General features: G+C 35.4%; 1 protein-coding gene across 1 annotated transcript; it reads right to left on the reverse strand.

Annotated features, from left to right (window-relative positions):
- Positions 1 to 4995: 4995 nt before the first annotated feature.
- LOC129317784 (fimbrin-5-like) lies at positions 4996 to 19872 on the reverse strand. The gene is given in 15 exon segments (XM_054962161.1): positions 4996 to 5531; positions 13138 to 13229; positions 13346 to 13442; positions 14228 to 14385; positions 15898 to 16097; positions 16233 to 16388; positions 16719 to 16930; positions 17349 to 17465; positions 17592 to 17660; positions 17803 to 17841; positions 17959 to 18130; positions 18233 to 18471; positions 18753 to 18874; positions 18877 to 18922; positions 19068 to 19872. Coding segments are annotated over 15 exon segments (2010 nt in total). The 5' UTR covers positions 19155 to 19872; the 3' UTR covers positions 4996 to 5327.
- Between the last annotated feature and the right edge of the window lie 4743 nt (positions 19873 to 24615).

A 24615-nucleotide genomic window follows, 5' to 3' on the forward strand; every position in this document is an offset into this window, starting at 1 on the left:
ATGCTTGAAACTGATACCAAATTGTAATGTCCGCCTTGACATTATCAGGAATAACACTTACACACCGTTATAATAATTAGGATTAAATAAAATCCCATAAGAAAGTTACCACAACTCAAGGGTTTAAAAATAAGTAGTTTTAAAAAACATCGGGATCCTAAGAAAACCCTTTCTAAAATATTGTTTCAGTTCAAACCATGGTTAAAAATCAATTTAGATCAAATATGGAAGCATGGGAAACAAACCATGTCAAAATTAGGCTAAAACACCATTCTTCTAAAATTCTGGTCTGTCTGCCGCCGCGTAAACCACACTCGTGGAGGCAGATGGCATAGAGGGACAAGTTCCTCTAAGGCCTCATGAGCCGCGGTGCAACAACCATGCATCGCGGCGCGCACCTATTGTCATGACAACAGATTGTTATCATGACAGCCTCTCGAACTTTCATAACGTGTAGTTTCACCATTCGACATTCGATTTGAGCGGTTTAAGTGTCTATACAAAGCTCTTTGAGCCTTCTAACTAATGGCACCAGTTTCGCACTCAAATAACCATCCATTTAAAAGATGGACACCCGAACTCAAAATGGTTTATTTTCACAACAAAACACACACCAAGGTGTCTAACTCACAATACCAAATTCCATTAGCCCCCAGAGACACTTTGACCACTTTAAATGGACCACAGACAACATAACAACTCATTCATATCATACAAGGAAGCAATCACGTTCAAAATGACCACCAAACCCCCATTTGGCAATAACACAAAGGGGTGGATAAAATCCAATGCACATGTTAATTGGTCATTTTGGCACACAAATCACTTTAAATATATTACATGTAAGTGTAACTTGGTCAAGCACACATACTTAATCCACAACATCAACCTTAGACTAAGATACACACATCCTTATCACAAATTCATATTAAAGGATAATTACAACAATATTGTGTTCCTAAATTGGCATTATATATTGACAATATTCATTACAATACCTAAAAAGAAGAAGAAGGGAAGAGCTATACAAATATGCTTTTCACTTTCTAAATGCTCCTTCTTTCCCTTTGCCCTTATTAGAGCCCTCACTTGTAAAATATACCCATAGGGGTAAGATAAACATCTCAATATCCAATATAATTCATCAAATGTTTATTACCACAAATAACCATGATAAAGTATCGAAACTATAGTAATAACAAGTATACCATATTTATGAAATAAGTGCATCTTTTCACAACAAAATACATAATTTCACCCTAGCATGATCATTTAACTACCGAATCTCCAATACTCCCCGACATGAAACCATAGGCTCTCCTAGATCAATTATTTGTTGACCCGAGCATACTTTTGGTGGTAGAACCACCCGACCAAAGGTAATCTAACCCACTTATGGACTATGATTTTTCTCTCTTCACACACTTATGATAAAGGCGTCATTGACTTCTAACCGCATCCTAACAGGTATTAGGGAGTTGCTAGACTGCCCAGATATCCTATGATAATAATCACATATAATGCTGCACCGGATGTCCCATGGTGCCAATCTGACTAATGGATTTTTCACTTACATATCAATAACCTTTTACAAATCACACTAAAATATCTCCACATTTGTATTTACTTATACATAGTTATAATAGTTAATAAACACAATAAACTATATGGTTACCTCAACCCTTTGTCACACTCATGGCTCAACGTTAGCTCTACAAGTTTTATACGCACGATAAAGCTCGAGCAACGCTCAATCTACACAATCAAGTGATAATCATCAATTATCACTTTGGGTAACTCCGAATTCACTAGGTTCTAAGTGTTTAAAATACCTAAATTTCTTTTCTAACAACATCAACCATTCCCAAACACCCTAACCATCCTATTAAACATTCTCACACACCAAAATCACTAATCAATATCCCACATTGTCTCAAAATCTTTAAATTATACTTAGGATTCGTCCAAACCCTTACTAAAAATTTCCAATCACCACAAAGCTCATAAACTTAGGGTTAATCATTTAACTCTTCAAGACCTTAAATAAATCAATGGGTTCGATTTAAACTTAAGAAAACTGAAATCAAAGCCCTCATTGCCCTAAATGTCCAGATTTTCACACAATGAGGGAGAGGGAGAAGAAAGGAAGGCATACCCAATGCATATGAAGCTTGAAAGGCCTCTAAAATCATGTAGGAAGCAAGCCCTAGCAGCCACAAGTCTCTCTTCGTCGCTGCTCTAGAGTTCTTTATTTCTCTCTTTTGTTTTTTTGAGTTTGATTCGCGATCTGATAAGTGCAGATTTTGCACATGCGCCGTGGTGCATTGACACGCCCGCTGTAGTGCATGGCACAAAAAGTCCAACAAAATTTTAAGCTCCCTTTCATACCATGGTCCGTTCAAACATCAACCTAACCCTCTTCTAAGGCTGTCCAAGAATTCAAAAACTATATTAGTCTCCCACAAACCTCGCTAAATCAATAATTTATCCAAATTGACTAAATTACCCTTGAAAACAATGAATTTTACAAATTAGGAAACTTAGGATGTTACACATTAATTATGTTGTTTCCATGCTCTCAAGTCTCATTAGAGAGTTTTTATTCTCAATACAAGAATATCTTTGCATTTTTCAATCTCATGTGTCCTAATCGATGAATGATCAACCGTTCTCCTAAATGGGTTTGTTGCAAATAGTGGAGAGTTGGGTGGCCGAGGTGGAGGAGTTTTGTGCTTCTTTTCAGCCAATGTCAAGAAGATAGGATGTTCGGTTCATCCACATACTTCTTGAAGAATTCAAATCTCATAGCTTCAATTTGATTGGTTAAAAAAAATTGACTCTCATTGGTTAATAAATTTTAGGCTAATGTTAATATAAAAATTTCTTTTGATTCATTAATGAGATTCAATTTATTTTCTTATTTTTTATGTATTTTTAGTCTACTTTCACAAGAGAATTAATTCAAGAGTAATCCCATTTTTAAATTTTCCTTATCGTTAACATTAACTCCATCCGGCTATCCTTTTCCATTCACTATACTTTACCATGCCTTTTCAATTTTCCCAATCCGTAAGATTTAATTTATTTTTTTATTTTTCATATATTTTGAGTCTACTTTCATAGGAGCATTGATTCAAGAACAGTCTCATTTTCAAATTTTCCTGATTGTTAGCATTAACTCTATCAGGCTATCATTCTACATTCACTTACTTTTCTATGCCTTTTCAATTTTCCTAATCAATGACATTTAATTTTTTTTCTTATTTTTCATATATTTTCTTGATTTGCTGTACTTAATATTAATCAATTCTTATCAACCATATTATCCATAAACATTATTTGTAAAAAAAAAAAGAGAAATAAAAAGAAGTTTAAGTTTAATTTGGATCATCAATCCTTATCTTGTGGTATTAACCCTTCAAAATGTGCATGTTTTAGCATACATAACACCCTGACAAGATAAAGCGATGACTGTTTATCATTTTACATTGAAGAAGTGAGGCAAAAACGATTTGGCAGACAATACATGCACGCGCGTGCGCACGCTTTTTTATGCATCTTAGGCACAAATCATTTTCTTCTCTTTGACCTTTTAATAATGAATTTTAAATTTAGCTAAAGACAAGATGTGTATAAATAAAATATTCAAGAAGGAAAATGATTGAATAGAAGAATTTTAAAAAATTTAATCATCTCAAATATATCAATATTAATTGAATCGATAATATTAGTTGCAAATTCTTTAATTTCAACCCATGTAACGCACGGGAAACTATTTAGTTTTTTTAAATACTGAAATATTGCTTTTTTTTTTTTGGTAAGAATTTGCGGGAGGGTAGTTTTAAAATTGCAAAAATAAAAGTTACAGAAAACAAAGGACATTGACGTATACAAATTATCAATGAAACCTTTTAGAATATGAGTAATAAAAAATGCACTGGAGAGAGTACTCAATTGAGAGCCCTGGTTTTAGCTCTAGTTTTTGCGGCAAGCGCTGATTTTTATATGTTAAAGGGCAGGCGATCCTCCCAGGACAGAAAGATGTAATGTGCGGTGAAAATCTATAGGATCTTGTATGCTTGATGCTTTGCTCAAATTACTTTTAATTGCTTCAATGCTTCAATTCAACAGCCCATCAATTGTCAATGATACAGATTAGGACTTGACCAAAAAGGGGGAAAAAAGAAGCAACAATAACATGAGAAATCGATGAAAAGAAATCTGCAGTACCATTCAGGTTAAATAAAATTGTACAGATGATTAAATGTGATCCTATAGCCTCTGGTAAACTAATAAAATCACTGAATGCACACCTTTTCAATCAAAGCATAATAAATCAATGAATCAAACAAATATTGTTCCTTTCTGTCCTATGAATCAAACAAGTACACACCCTTTCAATGAGTCAATGAATCAACCAAAAAACTTGAACAAGCATAACCTTCACGCCAACACGAGACTATGCAAATTTCCTTCTGTCCTACATATTACTAGAACATATCCGTGTAGACAGCAACAGATCGAAATAGAAATAGAGGAAGAGACTGAACCAGATTTGGATCTATCGTCGCCGCCGTCGCACGCCGCTGCTCATAGTTCGTAGAGAAGGGACTCGAACTAGAAGAGATGAGGGATTTTGGGATTCGTCGGTCAGGAGCTTGACGGTTGCGATTATCTGACAACGTTTAAAGGATCATATTTGAAAGTGTTAAATGAAACGGTGCGTTTTCGCGAGTTTACAAAAGGTGAAGACCGCAGAACAAGCACGCTGGGAAGTGAACGGGATTTCTAGCGGGAGAGAATTAAACAAAAATAATTCTATCAAGAGAATAATTAAAAAATAAAAAAAAAATCTTCATTCAGAATATATATTCAAAATCAGGTTAAATTTCATATACAAGTTTAAAAGAAAAACGCAACCAAAAGCACAAGAAATGAAACTAGATGGAACAGTGTCTACATTAGATATCAAAACATAAAATCTCCCGGGAAGTCTGAAAAAGCACATGATCAATTCTTCATATAATTTCAAACGGGAAGCCTGAAAAAGTACATGATCAATTCTTCATATAATTTCAATTTCAACATGTTCATGCATAAATGAAAGTAATTTTGGTATTAATCCAGAAAATAATACAGTCCCCTTTTTGTCCCCATCTAAAATTACTGGGAACAATTGCATGTAAATTCCCGTCAAAGAATATGCCTAACAACCAAAAAGCTCTAATTTGAAGAAAAATTTACAGGACACTTCTGTGCGATTCTCTATAATGTAAAGAAATAAGCTATTTCTATGAAGAAGACTGTATTTTGTATTTTCTTAACCACTATTGGGTTTCAGCTTTCTCTGAAACAGTATCATCTTCGTCCTCGTCCTCGTTGTCATCAATGGCCAAATTGGATATCTCATTAGTCAAATTTGTTTTGTTTTCTTCATCTACTGTAACTTCTGGGATGCTATTATCTTCTGGTTGTTGCAGGCTCCAATACATGATGCTAGCAGTCAAAATAAGTATCATTTTCGGGTTCACCTGTCAAGGTGAAGCAAAATAAGCTTAAGATCAAGCCAATTAACTGAATCCAATGATAAGAATGTTAATTATTAAAGTTTATTTAATCAAATTCAGATGGTAAGCACAAATACAAGAGTTTTTTGGTTACGGCAACAAATAACCTAGTTCCACCTCCAGTGTTTCCAATTTTCTACCAAATATCAGGGATCATAATTGGGGTACCTAATGGAGACTTGTCGTATGGGATATCAAGTCCCACATTGAGTAGTATAAGATACTTAATGGGGTATTTGAATGGGCTGATTTACCCACTATGACAACTAGCTTTTAGGGTAGAATTCTCCATACCACTTAGATATTAATTAATTGGCATGCCATAAGGTGCAGCTATTGGGATGTTGGCTTTCCATGACAGCCAATTGATGAAAGTCTCACATTAAGTAGTATGGGATGCTCAACTAGGCATTTAATAACCAGATTAGTTCTCCCATCTTAACAGCTAGTTTTTGAATAAGATTTCTCAATCTACTTGGGTACCCATCAGCACCAAACACACAAGAAAATAATGAAACAGAACTTCTATTCAATCAAGCTAACTCAAACTATAACACTCAAGCTAACAACTAATCTAACTACAACTAACTGCCATGTACTGGTGACCGAATCCTCAATCTCACGTATAATAATTATCAACTGTACTTTTAGCTCTTTCCTCTAATGGTGAAGGTCCATTTGGTTGTTATAAAGGATGATAATGGAATGAATTAAAACATAAAAAATAACTAAATCACCTTTCCCTTTATGATAAGTATGATAAAAACCTGATACCATATATCACAAGTGTGGAAATCATCATGCCCTCCATAAACCTTATGAATTATGGCTCATAATCTCATGAGCTAAAGTATCCTTCCCTCCCATGAACATGATTCACTTATCTCCTTTCCAGATTTGGATCATTCTATTTTTTCCTTTATTTTTTCAATCTATTTCATTCCCTTCTCTTTTAGTAACCAAACGGCCTGAGAGAAATGTAGCTATTGCGACAGTTGAGTCAGAATTAAGGTAGGAAAGGAGAAAAGAAAATGGAAGAAAGCTCCCAGCTATTGCAGAGGCTAGAACCTCTCAAAAGCTAACTCAGAATCTGCCTACCTCTTACAGACCCTTCCTCAAACATATTGCCCTCTGCTTCTTTCTCCTCCCCAGAACTACTTGACAACAGTAGTTATCCTAATAAAATTTCTATATTGCCCCTTGATAAGGGTCCAAGTCAGCATAACAAACCCATAATCATTTATCAACGCAGAAAAAGGAGGAAGATAACAGAATCAGATGCTGTTATGCAGATTATGAGAGATTTACCTTATTTAAATTAATTCTTTGCTGTTATTTTAATTAATTATTGTTTTGTTTTACTGTTAGTAACTGTTAGTAGCTGAATAATAGGACCTTCATTGCATTAGTGGGGTACCAACGTGCTAGTCAGTTATTTCCTGATTTTAGGCTAATTATCTGCATTATTTGATTTATTTAATTGTAATTTTGGGTTATAAATATCCTGGCTGGTATGACAGCGGGAGATCTGAATGAATAATCCTTGTTTTTCCCTTGGAGATTCTCCTATTTGGCTATCAAGTTCAGTAGAGTAAGATCCTTGCTCTATTTAATTTAATAGAATCCTCCTTTTCCTTCATATTTGTCTTGAGCCCCTACTAAATTGGTATCAGAGCCTCGTTCGATCATTATAGTGACCACATGCTCCGAAAATGAAATTGACCATGCCAACTCCTTTAACAACCCACCTCAAGGTCAGAATACTGAAAATCCATTTGCATTAGACCCTTTAAGCCGCATTGCAGCCAGACTGGAAACACTTGACTTATTAAAAAGAGAAGGTTGAAGCACTTGAGTTATCTGCCAGCAAAGGAAAAAGACCCGTGGGAAGCTATCATAGGTGTTCACACTGGGATGAAGATAGTGATGAAGAGTCAGACTATAGAAGGGGTCCACATCCACCACACACCAAAATTGAATTCCCAAAATTTAGTGGAGGTGACTTGCGGGGTTGGATTTTGAAGGCTGAAAAATATTTCAGGTATTATCAAACATCAGAAGATCTGAAGGTTGATGTGGCTTCCATGTATTTAGAAGGGGATGCTTTGGATTTATTCTCATGGATAAATTCAGAACGTACCTTGATTTATTGGGAGGAGTTAGTGAAAGCACTGCAAGAACACTATGGCCCTCCAGAGTATCAAAATCTTGATGAACACCTAGTAACCATCAAGCAGACTGGATCAGTGCAAGAGTACCGCCAGGAGTTTGCTAAACGAGTAGCACGAGTTCATAACTGGCCAGAACACTGTCTGTTAGGTGTTTTTCTGGGAGGACTCAGAGATGACCTGAAATCTGATGTGCGTATTCAGAAGCCTCGCACAGTGTATAAAGCTAGATCTGAAATCTGAGTCCAGCAAACACTATCCAGCCACAACCTCTGCTCTCAAATGCCGAACAGCAGCGTCGCAGGGATAAGGGACTTTGTTACCGTTGTGGGGACGTCTTCCAGCCTGGGCACCGCTGCAAACCCTCATCCTTCTCACTCATGGAGATCGACGAGGATGGGCAACCCATACCAGAAAATCCTGTTACTATTGCAGAGGAAGAAGACGAGACTACGGAAAGTGCAGAAATCTCTTTTAATGCTATTTTGGGTAATATTTCAGCAGCAACAATGAAACTAAGAGGTCAGGTGCTCAATCGCAATGTGCTGCTCCTTGTTGACAGTGGGTTGACCCACAACTTCATCTCTGACTCATTGGTGCAAGAGTTGAACTTGCCCATTTGTTCTATTCCCACTTTCGGCGTACAGATTGGAGATGGTAGTGTAATTCGAGGAAATCGTGTATGCAAAGTGGATGTGAAGCTACCTGGTTTGACCATTAAACAAGATTTTTATCCTTTTTCTCTGGCGGGAACAGATTTGGTGCTGGGAATCAAATGGCTAGCTTCTTTAAATACCATACAAGCCAATTGGAATGAGATGTTTTTAATTTTCTGGGTTGATGGCAAACAGTATAAACTTCAAGGAGTACCTCAAGCCTCAAACCAGAAGGCCAGCTTACATTCCATGTTCTCCTCTGAGCTCACATTGGGATCTTCCACTATCAAGTCATTGGATGTGGATGAACTCCTGGTCGAATTTGATGGATTGTTTGCAGAACCAACCTCTCTGCCACCTTTCAGAGATCATTATCATGCCATTCATCTTCTACAGGGGACTCAACCTCCCAACTTACGCCCTTATCGCTATCCTTACTTCCAGAAGACTGAAATCGAGAAACAGGTGGATGAATTATTACAGCAAGGTTTCATACAGCCAATTTCGAGCCCTTTTGCCAGTCCAGTTTTACTAGTAAAGAAAAAGGATGACTCCTGGAGGTTTTGTGTGGACTATAGGGCCTTGAACCAGATTACGGTCCCAAATAAATACCCAATTCCTAATATTGATGAACTTCTAAATGAATTACATGGAGCTACTTATTTTTCCAAGATTGACCTTCGCTCCGGTTATCACTAGATATGGGTCTTGCCAGCAGATATTCATAAAACAGCATTTCGAACTCATAGTGGACACTATGAATTTGTTGTAATGCCGTTCGGACTGACCAATGCACCAGCCACTTTTCAAGCAGCCATGAATGATCTTTTTCATCCTTATCTTCAAAAATTTGTGTTGGTTTTCTTTGATGACATCCTAATCTATAGTCCCACTCCAAACCTACATAAAGATCATCTTCGATTAGTATTTTCTACCTTGCAGCAACAATCGTATAATGCCAACTTCAAGAAGTGTGAATTTGGGCAGACCCGTGTGTCCTTCTTGGGGCATAAGGTTTCAGCACAAGGAGTGGAAATAGATTTTGAAAAGATCAGTACCGTAAGTGAATGGCCAGTACCTACAAATGTCACAGAACTTCGAGGCTTTTTGGGACTCACCGGCTACTACCGATGGTTTGTCAAGAATTACGGTATTATTGCTCGTCCTCTTACTACATTAACTAAAAGGAATGCTTTTTGCTGGACCCCAGAAGCTCAAAGAGCTTTTGAGAAACTTAAGCTTTATCTTATTACAGCCCCTGTTTTAAAACTTCCTGACTTCATGGCCGAGTTTGTGGTAGAGTGCGATGCTTTAATGGAAGGTGTGGGGGCCATCCTCATGCAACATGACCACCCCATCGCTTTTTACAGCAAGGGGTTATCTTTTTCTAACAGATTTCAGTCAGCATATGATCGGGAACTATTAGCTCTAGTGTTGGCACTCCAAAAGTGGCGTCATTATCTGTTAGGAAGGCATTTTACAGTAAAATCTGATCATAGTAGCTTGAAAAATCTGTTGCAGCAGAGAACTTTAACAAACACTCAACAGCGTCTCATTCTAAAGTTACTTCCATTCGATTTCTCCATTATATATAAGGCTGGTAAGGAGAATATTAGGGCTGATGCACTATCCAGAAGGCCACAACATGCTGATTTTCTCAATTTGGTGATTCCTGTGCCTTTAGATTTCCTTGAATTACAAGAAACTTTGACAACCGACTCTTTTACAGCTCCTATTGTTGCTGCCTTAAAAGAAAATTCCAGTTCTCATCCCGGTTATAGTCTGGTTGAGCAGAAATTGTATTTTAATGGGCGCCTAGTTATTCCCCGGAGCTCATCTCTTCGCTCTAAGCTACTGCAAGAGGCACATGTAACACCTTCGGGTGGTCATGGGGGCTTCTTAAAAACTCTCAAGCGTTTAACAGGTACGGTTTATTGGCCTAAAATGAAAAATGATGTAAAGGCTTTGGTTCAACAATGCTTTGTTTGCCAGAAGAACAAATATGAAACCCTATCACCAACTGGCTTGCTACAACCTTTACCGGTTCCTACACAGATTTAGGAAGATATCTCTCTTGACTTTATTGTTGGAATGCCCAAATCAGGTGGCTATGATACTATTCTAGTGGTAGTTGATAGATTGAGTAAATATTGTCATTTCATTCCCCTTGCACACCCCTATACTGCCAAATCTGTGGCTGCTCGTTTTTGTGAGGAGATTGTCCGGTTGCATGGCATGCCTCGTTCTGTTCTATCAAATCGAGACCCACTTTTCTTGAGTGCCTTTTGGCAGGAATTATTTAAGCTAAGTCAAACTCGCCTTCGGATGAGTACTGCATACCACCCTCAGACCGATGGCCAAACTAAAGTAGTAAATCATTGCCTTAAGACATATTTACGATGCTTTGCACATGAGCAACCACGTTCATGGAGTAAGTTCTTAGGTTGGGCTGAATTCTCATTCAACACTAGTTTCCATGTTTCTACCAATACTACCCCTTTCAAAGTGGTATATGGTAGGGACCCACCTCCACTTCATCCTTTCATCAAGGGTGAAACTCACATTGCTGAACTTGCTGACCAACTAGAAACTAGAGATCACATGTTACAACTCCTCAGGGATAATTTGCACAAAGCCCAACATAGAATGAAGACTTATGCAGATCATCACCGACGTGAGCTCTCTTTTGAGGTGGGAGATGCACCTTTCCTGAGGATACAGCCTTTCAGGCAGCGTTCATTGTCCCATAAAAAGTATGACAAGCTCTCGCCTCGTTTCTTTGGACCTTATACTATCATACGCAAAATCAGAGTAGTGGCCTATGAGTTGCAGCTACCATCAACAGCTAAAATTCATCCGGTTTTTCATGTTTCATTACTGCGACCAGCTCACGGAAAGTCCCCTCTTGATACTCCAGCAGATTTGCCATTGTCCCCTGATTTTGAACTTGTCCTGGAACCTGAGACTGTTATATCTCATCGCTGGAAGGGTTCTTAGTTGGAGCTATTAATCAAATGGGCGTCCAGACTAGAGGAAGAATCGAGTTGGGAAGATTATGATCTTTTTGCCCAACAGTTTCCCAATGTCCGCCTTGAGGACAAGTCTTTTCAGGGGGGGAGTAATGATAAGGGTCCAAGTCAGCATAACAAACCCATAATCACTTATCAATGCAGAAAAAGGAGGAAGATAACAGAATCAAATGCTGTTATGCAGATTATGAGAGATTTACCTTATTTAAATTAATTCTTTGCTGTTATTTTAATTAATTATTGTTTTGTTTTACTGTTAGTAACTGTTAGTAGCTGAATAATAGGACCTTCACTGCGTTAGTGGGGTACCAACGTGCTAGTTAGTTATTTCCTGATTTTAGGCTAATTATCTGCATTATTTGATTTATTTAATTGTAATTTCGGGTTATAAATATCCTGGCTGGTATGACAGCGGGAGATCTGAATGAATAATCCTTGTTTTTCCCTTGGAGATTCTCCTATTTGGCTATTAAGTTCAGTAGAGTAAGATCCTTGCTCTATTTAATTTAATAGAATCCTCCTTTTCCTTCATATTTGTCTTGAGCCCCTACTACCCCTCCTCTGCTAACTCACTCCTCGCAGTTTTTTTTGGTCTTGTTTATTCCTTCTCCTCACATTCACTCAACCCTCGGGCCCGCCACCCCCATAATCCACTAGTTCCATTAGAATGAAACTTGAGCTCCAAAATTTACACAAGCTCATTATCATTCCCACCATATACATGTATCTTGCACCCTTGTCAAACATACAATTATGCCCCATTTGGTATATGAGAATAAATGCTGTGGAAACGGAACTGGGAATAGAATCAACGCCGTGGAGTGTTTCTTGTGCAAATTCACACTCACTAAGGAAGCGCACTTCCATCAAAATCAATGAAAGGGGCTTCCATTCATTGAGCGATGGAACTGGCCAAAGTTCCAGGGAAGCATGCTTGTCATCATTTACTTTTGCCATCTAGTGCAACAGATTGCAACTTCTATGAACAGTGATAGTGGCAACCCAACAATGCATCCTTCGTACCCTCATCACCAACAAAGGCTAATACATGAGGGTTGTGTTTGCTCGATCTGGCTCTGTGCATCTCTCCCTCCTGTGGCACCACCTCCAAGCTTTCGATTACAGTGAAGCATGACTGACAGTAGTGTGGCTGGTGGGATGAATATGTTCAATCTGTTTAGTCTTTCCTCTTCCATTAATGGCAGAAGGTTCAATTGATTGTGTTTTCTTTTCCATTTTTTGTTATAAGCAATTGCTTTCTGAAATGGTAAAATTGATGATACCTTTCTCTGTTCACAATTCACAATGATGATTTCTTATTTGTAATTGCATTCTGAAATCGTGAAATTGTTGTCCATGATGAAGAAGAATTGAGAGAGGGTGAGAGCTGCAAGTTGCCAATGAAGAAAAGGGCTGTGGGACGAAGATAGTTGGTTTTCTGAAAATGGACGGAGGTTCTTGGCAGTGAAAGTCATGGTCCCCAGTGGTCCGAGAGTGGGCATACGATAAGAAGGTGGTTGACAACAATCTCGTTAGAGGTGTTTTGGGCCCCCCCCCTCGAGGTCTTCATATAAAAGGAAAGAAAATGACAAGGGTATTTTAGCCGTTTGATATTCCATAGATATAGCAAAAATACTTTTAAAACTCGCTTTCAAATAACAAACAGGGCATTATAGTTTTGCTATATTAAGCTGAGGTTTAGCATTGACGAGAATACCTCCATTATGTCCTCAGGTAACAGGAAAATGGAACAGCCAAGTTTTCGAGCAACACTGATTATATATGTTGCATTCAACTTCTTATCTTCCTCTGCAATTCAAATAACAAAATGATAAGAAAATTTGTGAAATTGTTGCCTGTACGAAAGCATAGAGATCAACAGAAAACTACAAGGTGCTACCATCAATTTATCCACGTTTACTTACCAGTCTCCCCCTTTGTAACAAGACTCCAGTTGACTACCCTTGCTTCCACAGAACTCAGAAGCTCAAGGAAGAAAATTCCACCGGAGAGACTCTTATCCTGATGAAGAAAAAGAAAAAATAATTAGAACTCTTCTTCAAATCCATAATAATGCAACACCGGTGTCTCAATAATGTTTCCATAAAAATAAAAAAAGAAAAAAAAGAAAAATGCATTAATAAGCATATCTCAATTTTAAAATTAAGTTTTCCATAAACAAATACATTGGAGCCTGATTTAAGCCACAAAGTTTTGCCTGCATATACCTTGAACAGTTTCATTCGTCTAAAGCTTAAAATGACCTCTTTGCATCTGAAGTGCTCAAACCAAGAATCAAGATGGGCAATTTTTTAGATCAATTAAAACTTAAAGAGTAGAAATTGTATACATAAATAAAAAGGAAAATGAAACACAGAAACATATGATTTGCCCAGTTTCAACTAATCAATGTCACTTGCCATTTGCTGTAGCCAATATTTCCTTAATTCTGAGGCGGCAAAAAGTGTAAAGCTCACGGAATTGGAGATATCATTTACTTAATTCTGAATTGGCCTTCATATTTAATGGAAAATTCCACAACCGAAAAGCTTCTACAAATTACAATTTTGTATTGTTATAAGATAGCATGAAACTTGGACCAGGTTTAATGCAAATCTAACCACTAAATGCACAGGTAATTTTTAGTTCAGAAGAAATCTTGTTTTTAAATAAGTGTAAAGTTAACTTATTTTCATGGATGACTAATATGATCAATCAAGTACTGGAATTATTACAAATATGATAGGTAGAAAATTAAGAACTTAGTATTAAAATATTAATAACCATTACAGCATGTTCTTAGTTACCTTGAAATTCTCCATTTGGGAAGTTCTTCCTGCTTTCTTCACTTTAGTGTTCGCCCAGTTTAGAATATCAGCATCGGTGATCTCTTTACCTTGGGAGTGTGATCTTAGGTTTTTCAGAAGTTGAAGCATGCTAAACCTCATTAGTTGCCACAAATATGCTGTGTGGGAGGAAGAAGAATTTGTGATGAGTTTTCCCAATATGGACAAAGTAGAATTATATATATATATATATATATATCCACATAGTAATAAAGTCAGCAGGCATCTAAACGTTTTAATTGTTTTAAATAGTGAATTACTTATTCCAAAAAGTCATTCATGACCACGAGTGAGTACTAGTCTGCAGTTTGTCCACGTCAAAATGCAGGAAAACATAGTTTTTGGTCACTAGAGTTGTGGTCAATATGGGTCAAACCGTCAAAGTCCCTCTAGTTTCTTCATTAAAAAAAAATCAATCCTTGAAATTGTAGTCAACTTTAGTCAAAGTCCCTAGCGTTACTAAACATCACCGCCACATTAGTGATATGTCTTCTCCAAGGACCTTGACCAAAGTTGACAATAATTCTAAGGATTAATTTCTCCATTAAAAAACTATAAGGATCTTGACCCAGGTTGACCAAACTCTAGGGGCCAAGAACCATGCTTTCCCTAAAATGTAAGTCACAAGACATCATTCTTCATCTTCAACCCACAAAAAGGCTTCCTCTATAGTCTACCCTAAAAATACATCCCTACTAAATAGATCCTTTCAGACAAACAACAAGTAAGAAACTTATCATTATTGGATATCCTAGTTCGATATACTAGAGTATCCAGGTGATTTAAAAAAACAAAAATCACGTAAAGAAAAAGATTAAAAAAGTACCCATATGTACTGTCTTCTCACGAAACATGAGAAATATAATTATCATCATGGATATAGGAATCACAAGAACTAAATTCAAGAAGCTATAGTCAACTCAAAGTGGATGAGAGAGAAGACAAAATCAGAAGATAAAAGAAGACCTCCTAAACCTTGGATTTCTTTTATCAAAATTAAACATGATTTGGTTGTTTACTTTATTAGCGCTCATCAATAATACATATTTTTTACAGGATAAACAGATATCACGGTCTTCATTAAAAATTATATATTTTAAGAATAAGCATCTAAGCTACTCCCACTATTCCAAGCTGGTTGGGTTGATTTCTAAGAAGTTTAAAAGTTTGCAGTGATGGAGGAAACTGGTTTCTTCAATATCATTTACACAATCCAAGACCTTGATATCTATTCCAACTACCTTTAACTCACCAAAAACCCCAGCACAACATCATTCTGTCACTGGACTAGAGGAATCAAAGACCTCCCATAAAAGCATACGACCAGCCTGAACATGGGCATAGAGCAAGCTAAACCAAACAAGCATGAAATTCAAAATAACAGTTCTGTATCAGAGTACATGTACTGTCTCAAGTCTCAACTAAGTAAATAGAATCACCAACTAATGACAGGATTGTCAACTCTATAGCTGAAGCAGAAATGTCATATTTTTAACCTATTTGCCAGTAATAAGAGTGAAAGAAGACATGTAAAACTGTCATCAATCTATCTCTAACAACAAAAATTACAAAAACCATTTTTTCCAGTAGTAAAACAGCATAACAGTTCCAAAAATAAATGTTAAACGTACATATTATGAGCTTCTTATTCCCTTGAACAATATCAGTACCAGCAACATTCACTAGGGATAACTTTAGGTCCTTCCCAATCTTTATAACTTGGTTGCAATTCTCAACTTTTCGAAATGGCATCTTTATAGGAGGCTTCGTTGCCTGCTTCCAATTTACTGATCCAGGTGAAACCTTATCAAGAACTTCTAACAAAACCCATCTACGTAAAAGGAAATTGAGAAAAATAACCAATAATGGAGATTTGAAAAATTAAAAAAATGACAAGAAATAACTGGAGAAAAAAATATGACATGGAATTGGGCGAAGCAAAAGAAATAAAGGAGTGTAAACTTACCCATTTCTGACATCCTCAAAAACATTATTGACATAAGTAGCAATTCCAAGACTGTTTATCCATAATCTGAAGCATCTTTCTTCACGAGACGTCAGTGCATCATCAGTCATCATCTCAGCAAAGGACACTTTTTTGCTATCAACTGCAAGGCCATTTCTACAAAAGTACAAACCATTTGTTGGATTTAGATAAGTGAAAGATTTTGTTATAAATTCACATGTTATGATATAAATATTATGAATCTACTACACTACATTACACTGTCATATCTTTGACAAATTAATCATGAAATATAAGAAAATACAAATTATGATGTGATTATCTCACTTTCCATCATAGAAAGCTAAACCATTGCACCCCATAGCAACATCATGTGAAGAAAAAGGCAGAAAATAGCCCGAGAATCTACAGAACATAAACCTTAAAACGCTTGTACTGTAACTATAGAGTAAAACAACATTAACAAGCTTCTAAAATAAAACACACCTATGCTGAAAAATTTGAGCAACAAATGCAAGATTAAGGTTAGGTGACCCCTCCACAATGTCATTAGGAGTGAGATATCTCTTGCAATCTAATTTCTCTGCCTGCTCAAGAACCATGTTTGCTCTTTCAGTTGGATCTTTTGTGGCCAAGGCTGCTGGACCTGAATGCTCCGGAGCGAGAGCATTAAGCAAATATGCATAAGCTTCTCCATCCTAAAACAAATGACATCATCAGTGATCCGACATAATAGGTTCATTCAACTTACAAGTCACAACTGAGTCAATCTGTTTGTGCATAACATATCACCTATGTGAATCAAAAGCTGGACAAACAACTACTGGGCAGTCAGAATGTTTCATGATAACATACTGAACAGTGAACCTTTTCCTTGAAAACCTCCAGATGGTTGGCATGGCCAATGAACACAATGATAAGGTTCACAATTCTATTTTACCACTTTTAAGATCTGTATCAAAATACAGCCTTTTGTGGGTAAACACAAGGTTTAGAAATGAAATATTAACTCCATTTTTTCCCAACCCTAAATTTTTCTGTCACAAGGTACAGGATTTAGCCAAATGGAATTATTTAAACACAAGTAAGTCAGCATAAACCTTAAAGTTTCCTCACCTTTACATCTGAAGAGAAGTTGGTGACCTGCTTCTCATATCCAGCTTTCTTCAAGTGGAAATTCATCCATTTTAATAAAACTTTTTCAGGTGGTAAACCTATAAGCTCTTCAGCATCCTGTCAATAATTCTATAATCAGATAAAATGCAAAATATAATTTATCAATATAAAAATAGAAAGAAAACCATCAAACTGGTTAATTACAAATCAAATCAGAGGAAAAACATGAAATCAATGTATAACCTCGCTGTCTTCCACTAATTCCATAAGTTGGGGAGTTTTCCTCAGATTGAGATCAGCTAACAATTGAATCTAATGTTGCCAGCACATTGAAAGGAAGACATAATTGTTAGTGTAAGAATTATAAAAAACCCCTGGTCTGCCTAATGAATAATGAACTCATCTCCTAACCATAGCATGCAAAGACAAAAAGGTCCAAATTTCAGCAATCTACCTTAATTATTTGTGAAATGAGGCCAAGTACCAAATGTGGCTACAAGATAAGCAAATAGTAAAAGTTAGAACAACCAAAATAATAAGTCAAACCAGAAAAGGGAAAAAAAAACAGGGGAGAAGAGCAAAACAAAAAGAAAAGAGGTATTGCTCTTACTCTAGCTTCAACTAGGTCCTGTGTGCCAATATTTACCACTGTGCACCCAATAGCTTTAGCAGAATTGAGGCAAAGGGTATGGTTCTCATTTCTCTCCCATGGATTAAGAATCTTTTTTGTGTTAATAGCTCGTTCATCTATGGTGCCAGGAACAGCGATATTTATAAGCTTGCTGAAGGGAAAAGTTAATGAAAAGGATAAACATTAAGCAATCAATAGTAATAAACTTGAAGAAGAGATAAAATAGTTATCAAGTGGGGTCCTGCATGTCTACCATAGGAGAACTCCATCTTTTGCAAGATCAAATAAAGCATTTGTTGATGGATCAATGGGAAGAAATTGCTTCATGAATTTATCTTCTGCCAAATAACTGTTAATATGCGCAACATAAGAAGCTTTCTCAGATTCATTAATAGCATGATGAACAGTTGTGGTGGTTGCTTTCAAAAATGAAGAAGAATTTTTTGAACTGCCAGATTTCTCCATTGCTCGGCCTTGCAAATTTAAATATGCCTGCCAGTCAATTAGTTAGCTTCCCAGACCATTATAGAGAGTCCACAAACAACTACCCATCATAGCACAGACATAAACACAAACACAAAAATAGATATCTATCCACTTCTATGTAAGCTGCATGTGTTTCCAAGAGGCCATTTGATAATTGAATGGCCTTTTTGTTTGCAGTCTAGATTTCTGATTATTTTCACTTGAAAAGAGATATACATACATCATCAAAGTAAGGATGTAAGGAACAATATCAAGTGAGGAAAGAAGCATTTTTTAAAAGAACGCACCTGAAGGAAGGTCTCAAAGTCAATTTCTTCATCCATGTTTTTATATGACTCCCTCAAGATACACTCAATCTCATCCTCATTGAACAAATCACCGAAAGCCTTCACTTTCTTAAAAACAGGGGCAAATCTCCCACAGTGACTCGTCCAGATTGAGTCTTCACTGATACAAACTACATAAAACATAAAAAGTAATGTCAGCTCCAGATTTGCATGCTGCCATGTAAATTTTAATTTTCAAGGAAACAAAGAAACTGATACTAAGTAAACCAAGAAAGATTTAGGTTAACCCAAAGGGCGAAGAAAAAGACAACTTACTTTTGATTTAAGACTTCGAAGTTGAACTTGTGTGAATTGGCTCTGAAGCCACTGATCAGAAACAAGGACGCCCACAAAACTAGACATCTTCAACTTGGTTGGAGCGAAATATCAAACACTTTAAGGCAAACTGACCAACAGTATGCAATTGCATTTTTAAACGGATAGATAATAGTCCCAGTAAGTCAGTGAAATCCAATAAATCGAAAAGATGATAAACTACAGTTCATGTATATTCGTTTATGAACATAAATAGATTGGGCAAGCATATTAGACTTCCAAATTCAACAACAGATATGCATCTAATTACACTAGGCTGATCCAACAGTAGATTTGCACAAGGCACGCTCGACTAAACTCGGTAAGAAAAAATCAAAATTGAAAGAAACCCAACAAAACAGCTAAAACCCGATGAAAACATAGTAGGGAAAATACGAAGAAAAATTCATAGAAGAAATGAAAAGAAGTACCTTGAAGACTCAGAAACTAGAGCAAAAATCGAAATGATTTCTCAACAGTGACTTTCAGGAATCGATAGTGGAAATAAAAGGAAAGAGAACGAGAGAGAATATTGGGTCGGTGATTACTGATTAGCGAAATGGGAAGCGAGAAAAATGTGAGGGCGATAGAAACCAGAGCACTTCTCTGGTTGTCAAAGACGCGCCCAACGTTGTAGATCCCGCGTTTAATTCCTTGTTTGTCGTGGAGGCAACGCCTTTGCTTGTTTCTTTGTTTTCTTCTCTCTCGCGTCTCTCATTACATTTGTTACCTAATTTTCCAGCTTTTTCCCCGCTTTGATTCCATTTCTTGAAATTCACATTCCATTTTACTGCATTTCGGTATCTTCTTGTAGTCGGGGGAAAAAAAAAGTTTCAGTAAACGTGATTGCAGTCGGTCTTCACAAATTAATGATTTGACATTCAATTTTATTATGATGTGTTTGGCTGAAGGAGAGAGAGGGAAAGTGAAAGGAGGGAAGGAGAGAGTTTTAATGTAATTTTGTTTGATTTTATTAGTGAGGAGGAAAGGTAATAAATAATTTATTATTATATTTTTATTATTAATTTAAAATTTTTAATTTTTTTGTAAAAAATAATTTTATATTTCAATTTAAATTGTAAAATTTTTTAAAAATTTACTCTCATCCTATCATATTATTAATATGTAAAAAAAAATTAAATCAATAATTATAATGATAACATTTTTTATAAAAAATAAATAACTAAATATATAATAAAATATGATAAAATGTAGCTTTTTAAAAAAAATCTAAAGAGGTCAGTCAAAGTTTTAGAGTAAACCATAATCTAATATGATGAAGGAGAATTTTTTTTAGTTGTTGATATACTTAAAATATTAAAAATTACATAAAAATAAAATAGTCAAAAAAATTAACTTCCCTCCAAAAATTTTAATTTAGAGGGGAGCAATATGAGAGGAGGGGAGAGATTATTTTAACTCCCCTTCCCCCCAAAATTTTCCTTCCCCTCCTTTCCCCTCCAAAAACTCCCAATCAAATATGTTTTTAGAGTTTTAAACTTTTAATTTAATTTAATTAAAGAAAAGCTTTTAATTCAAAGAATATTTTGTTATTCTGGAATATAATCAAATTGGAGTATGTGATGAAGTGATCATTGTAAAATGATAATTGCCAGTTGATTTAGCAAAACCAACTCAACACTACTTAGAAAGAAGTTAATATATTTAAATTTACACTTAAAACTAACTTATTAAAAGTGTAGAAAAAAGCTTTTAGTTAATTTTTTGTAGCTCGAGGGATAGAGCTCGTAAATGGACTTGACCTTATGGGACTTGCGCCTCGCTCTTATAGGCTTAGGTCTAAAAACTTGTTTACATTAAATTAGAATTAGTGACTTTTAAACTTGATCAATATTAATCAAATTTAAGGTTGGGCTTGTAACATTTTTTATTTTTAAAAATTAAATTTTTACATTATAATATTACATATGTATTTAAAATATAAATTATAATTTTTAAAAATTAATTAAAAATTAGTATAAAGGATAGAATAAAGCGTTTAGTTAAAAAAAAAGAAGTTGTAGCATTGGGGCAGAGTTGGCAAATCCGTGAACCTTACATTTTATAATTTTGTAAAGCACGGCCCTAATCAATTGAATTTAGAGTTAGGCTTGTTAGTCTTTTTATTTTTAAAAAATTTTTAATTTTAAAACAAATTAATTTTTACATTATAATATTATATATTTTTTAAAAATATAAATTATAATGTTTAAAAGTTAAAGACAAGTAATATAAATTTTAATTTTAAAGTATAAACATATATTCTAAAATTTAAATTTAATTTAAAAAATAAAAATATTTTATTTTTGGGTAAAATAAAAAATGAGTCAACACAAAATGCTGAGTTTGTTTTTATAAGGAATCAGTTGGGCTTATAAGACAAGTTACATTAAAATTTCTCAATTTTTCAACCATGAGTCCTAAAAAAGGGTTGGTGCAGCACATTAAACCTAGACCATATTTTTGACTCTACTAAGAGGTAAGTACTATAATAATCAAAATTCAAAAAATATCTTCCCTTACTTTTATTTAGGAGTCACTTTAATATATTTTACTGAAATCTATAATCTATATCAATTTGGAATGGTCCAGTGACAGTATATGAACAGTATCATCCATGTGAGCTTTAATATACCTATATCAATTCCAACTCAACCTCTTCAATTCCTCTTTTGAAAGAGTAGGTCCCTACTTGGTGTTTTCTGTACGAAACCCCTTTCCTTTTTCTCTCTCATGTCGAAAGTGGTTGTCGAAAAGGAACAGAGGTCCGTACTCCTTACTCCCAAGCTCATCCCTCCTCAACGGCATCTTTTCCCATTTGTGATTTCACGCATTCAAATGCCTTTTTTCTAGCGTTGCATGTGAATTTTGTTTTCCTTAGCTATTACGCAAAATGTTGGTGTAATTCTTATCATTAAATACCTTTATCAATTCCACCTTAGCCTCTGTCAGTTTTTGCCTACCCATAGATTATTTAGCGTGATTATTTAATTAATAATCCTATTTATTTTTTTTTCGATTTCCCTATATGTAGTGTAGAGGGAGAGTAGTAGGTCACGAGTTGTTTTCTCATTATATTCCAAGGTTCTCATTGTGTTCATGCATTTTTGGTTCTCTTCACCATAGATCTCTTGTGGACTTTAACTCTTAATGTCGGCTGGTTTGTTCAATGATAGTGCTTCTTTATGGTATTATTGCATTTGATGTTGGATCATATATTTTCATGATCACAAAACTAAGAGAAGAGGCATTTGTTATATGTGCACATATAAAGAATTATGGATGAAGACAAAATCTTAAAAGTATGAAAAATCAAGAGAAGATGAAGATACTTAAGATAAGTTATTTTAAATTCTCTTAGATTCAATGTGAAAACTTTGAAAGCTTAATCACTTTTCATAATCATTAAAATGAATGCATCATGTAACCTTCCCCTATATCCACCAGATATAGGAGAAGATTAATTAAATCATTGCATATAAATTACCAGATTAATCAAAACTGTCTTTGAAAAGTTTAGGCTTAAGACTTGTTTTGTAAAACCATCAAAATTACAACATGTTCGAGTAATACACAGCAAAAGTAAATCATATGCATTCAAAGCACGAATTGCATGCATCTCAAATTACAATACCAAGTTGGAATATGGGCCATGCGCCACAACGTTTAATACATACATCGTGGCATCTAGCACAAAGCCACAGGCTTGACTTTTTGTGTCATGTGTCATAGCGTGAGACACCATACGCCGTGGCGTACCAATTCAAATTTTCTATTATCATTTGATAGCAAAAATGATGAACTTTTGGTGTGTGCCGTTTTCATATGCGACGTCCAATCGAAGTGATTTAAGCGCTTACATGAAACTTATTTCATAAGCTAGCTAATGAGATAGGTTTATACATGATCTAACAATTCTATCAAAATTTGGACACCTGAGTGCATAAAGTCACTTTGTCAAAGAATTTTGCACACCCAAGCCCTTAAATTGATCGATTTGTCTCATTAGAGACAAGGCCTTGAATCAAGTCTAAAAGGACCTATTACACCTGATTAACCACATCTCATCATCAATATACACATATATCAAATTTAGCCATTCAATATCCCATTTTTACATTTCATAAAATCTTACCACTAAACACATTTTGGCCCATTTGGCCTATTTCTCACTACATATCACCACAATTTCATTCCATTCACTACTACCATATTTATGTCACCCTAACTCAATCTTCGCTCTAAATTATTCATTTTATCATAATTTTACATATGGGCTAGAATTCACCAAAACACAACATTCACAACACATGCACAATTAAATTTTAGCCCTTGATTCTCATTTCACTGCATATATACACAAATAGGCTAAAATTTCACAAAATCACTATATTTTCTCTATTTCTTTACTCAAAACATGCATGCAATCCCTAGGGCAACTTATCTATATATATACACAAGTTCTTGGTTTATTACACAATACTCTAAGCTAACATAGCTTCAATAACTCTAAGCCAGTCTTGACTCTTTTTTCTTGCTTTGATCACTACTCTATCCTATAAAAATGTAACCATGGGGGTGAGATAAAAATCTCAGTAAGAAAATAACTCATTCCTATTAACTATCACATATAACTATATGAAAGTAAAGTATAATATACCATTTAACATAACATATATCACATATTCGATTCAAAGCTTATCAACATAGCATATATCACTACTTTCATTGCTTTTCACCACTTTTCTAACATAAGTATGATCTCTACCATTCGAACTTCCAAATCACCCCAATTCAAAACTATAAGCTCGCCTTAAATTAATATACAATCTCATTGGCCTTGAGCTCACCTTTAGTGGTAGAATCACTTGCCAAAGGTGATCTTACTTTCAGATTATGGTTTCTCCCATTACACACAATGGGGTGTCATTGACTCCAACACCGTATCACACAGACACTAAGGAGTTCAAATCTGCAACACCGCACCTCAACAGGCACTAAAAAGATCATCTCTAACACCATACCTAGAAAGGCACTAAGAAGGTATAATTCTCTAACATCGCACCCCGTCGGGCACTAAGGAGAATAAGGCATATGGTCTTATTACCACACTTCACATAAGTGAACTCTCACCCTTATGATCATGCTTTCCAAACTAATCATAGGTTCCCAATCACCACTTTATATGCTTTCTCATACATAACATATATATATATATATATATTCACATACCATATGGAATCACATATTTCAATACTTTTATTCAATCAAAAGCCATTTCATGCAACATTCATAAGATGCCATAAATTATGCTTAGTTGAAAACCATTTCATGGACTACATAACATACTTACATGCTGTTATAACAAATAGTCAAATAGAGGAAGTTATTTAGTTACCTCAACCCTTTTATCACTAGAAAGGTTACTCGTGAATTTCAACTACCATTATAGCTCGTCACAAGCTCCCTTTCTCAACTCACATGCTTAATTTGCCAATCTAAACACAAC

This window comes from Prosopis cineraria, unplaced genomic scaffold (assembly GCF_029017545.1).
Source record: "Prosopis cineraria cultivar Desert tree isolate PC_DT_omini unplaced genomic scaffold, ASM2901754v1 PC8, whole genome shotgun sequence".
NCBI classification, from domain to species: domain Eukaryota; kingdom Viridiplantae; phylum Streptophyta; class Magnoliopsida; order Fabales; family Fabaceae; genus Prosopis; species Prosopis cineraria.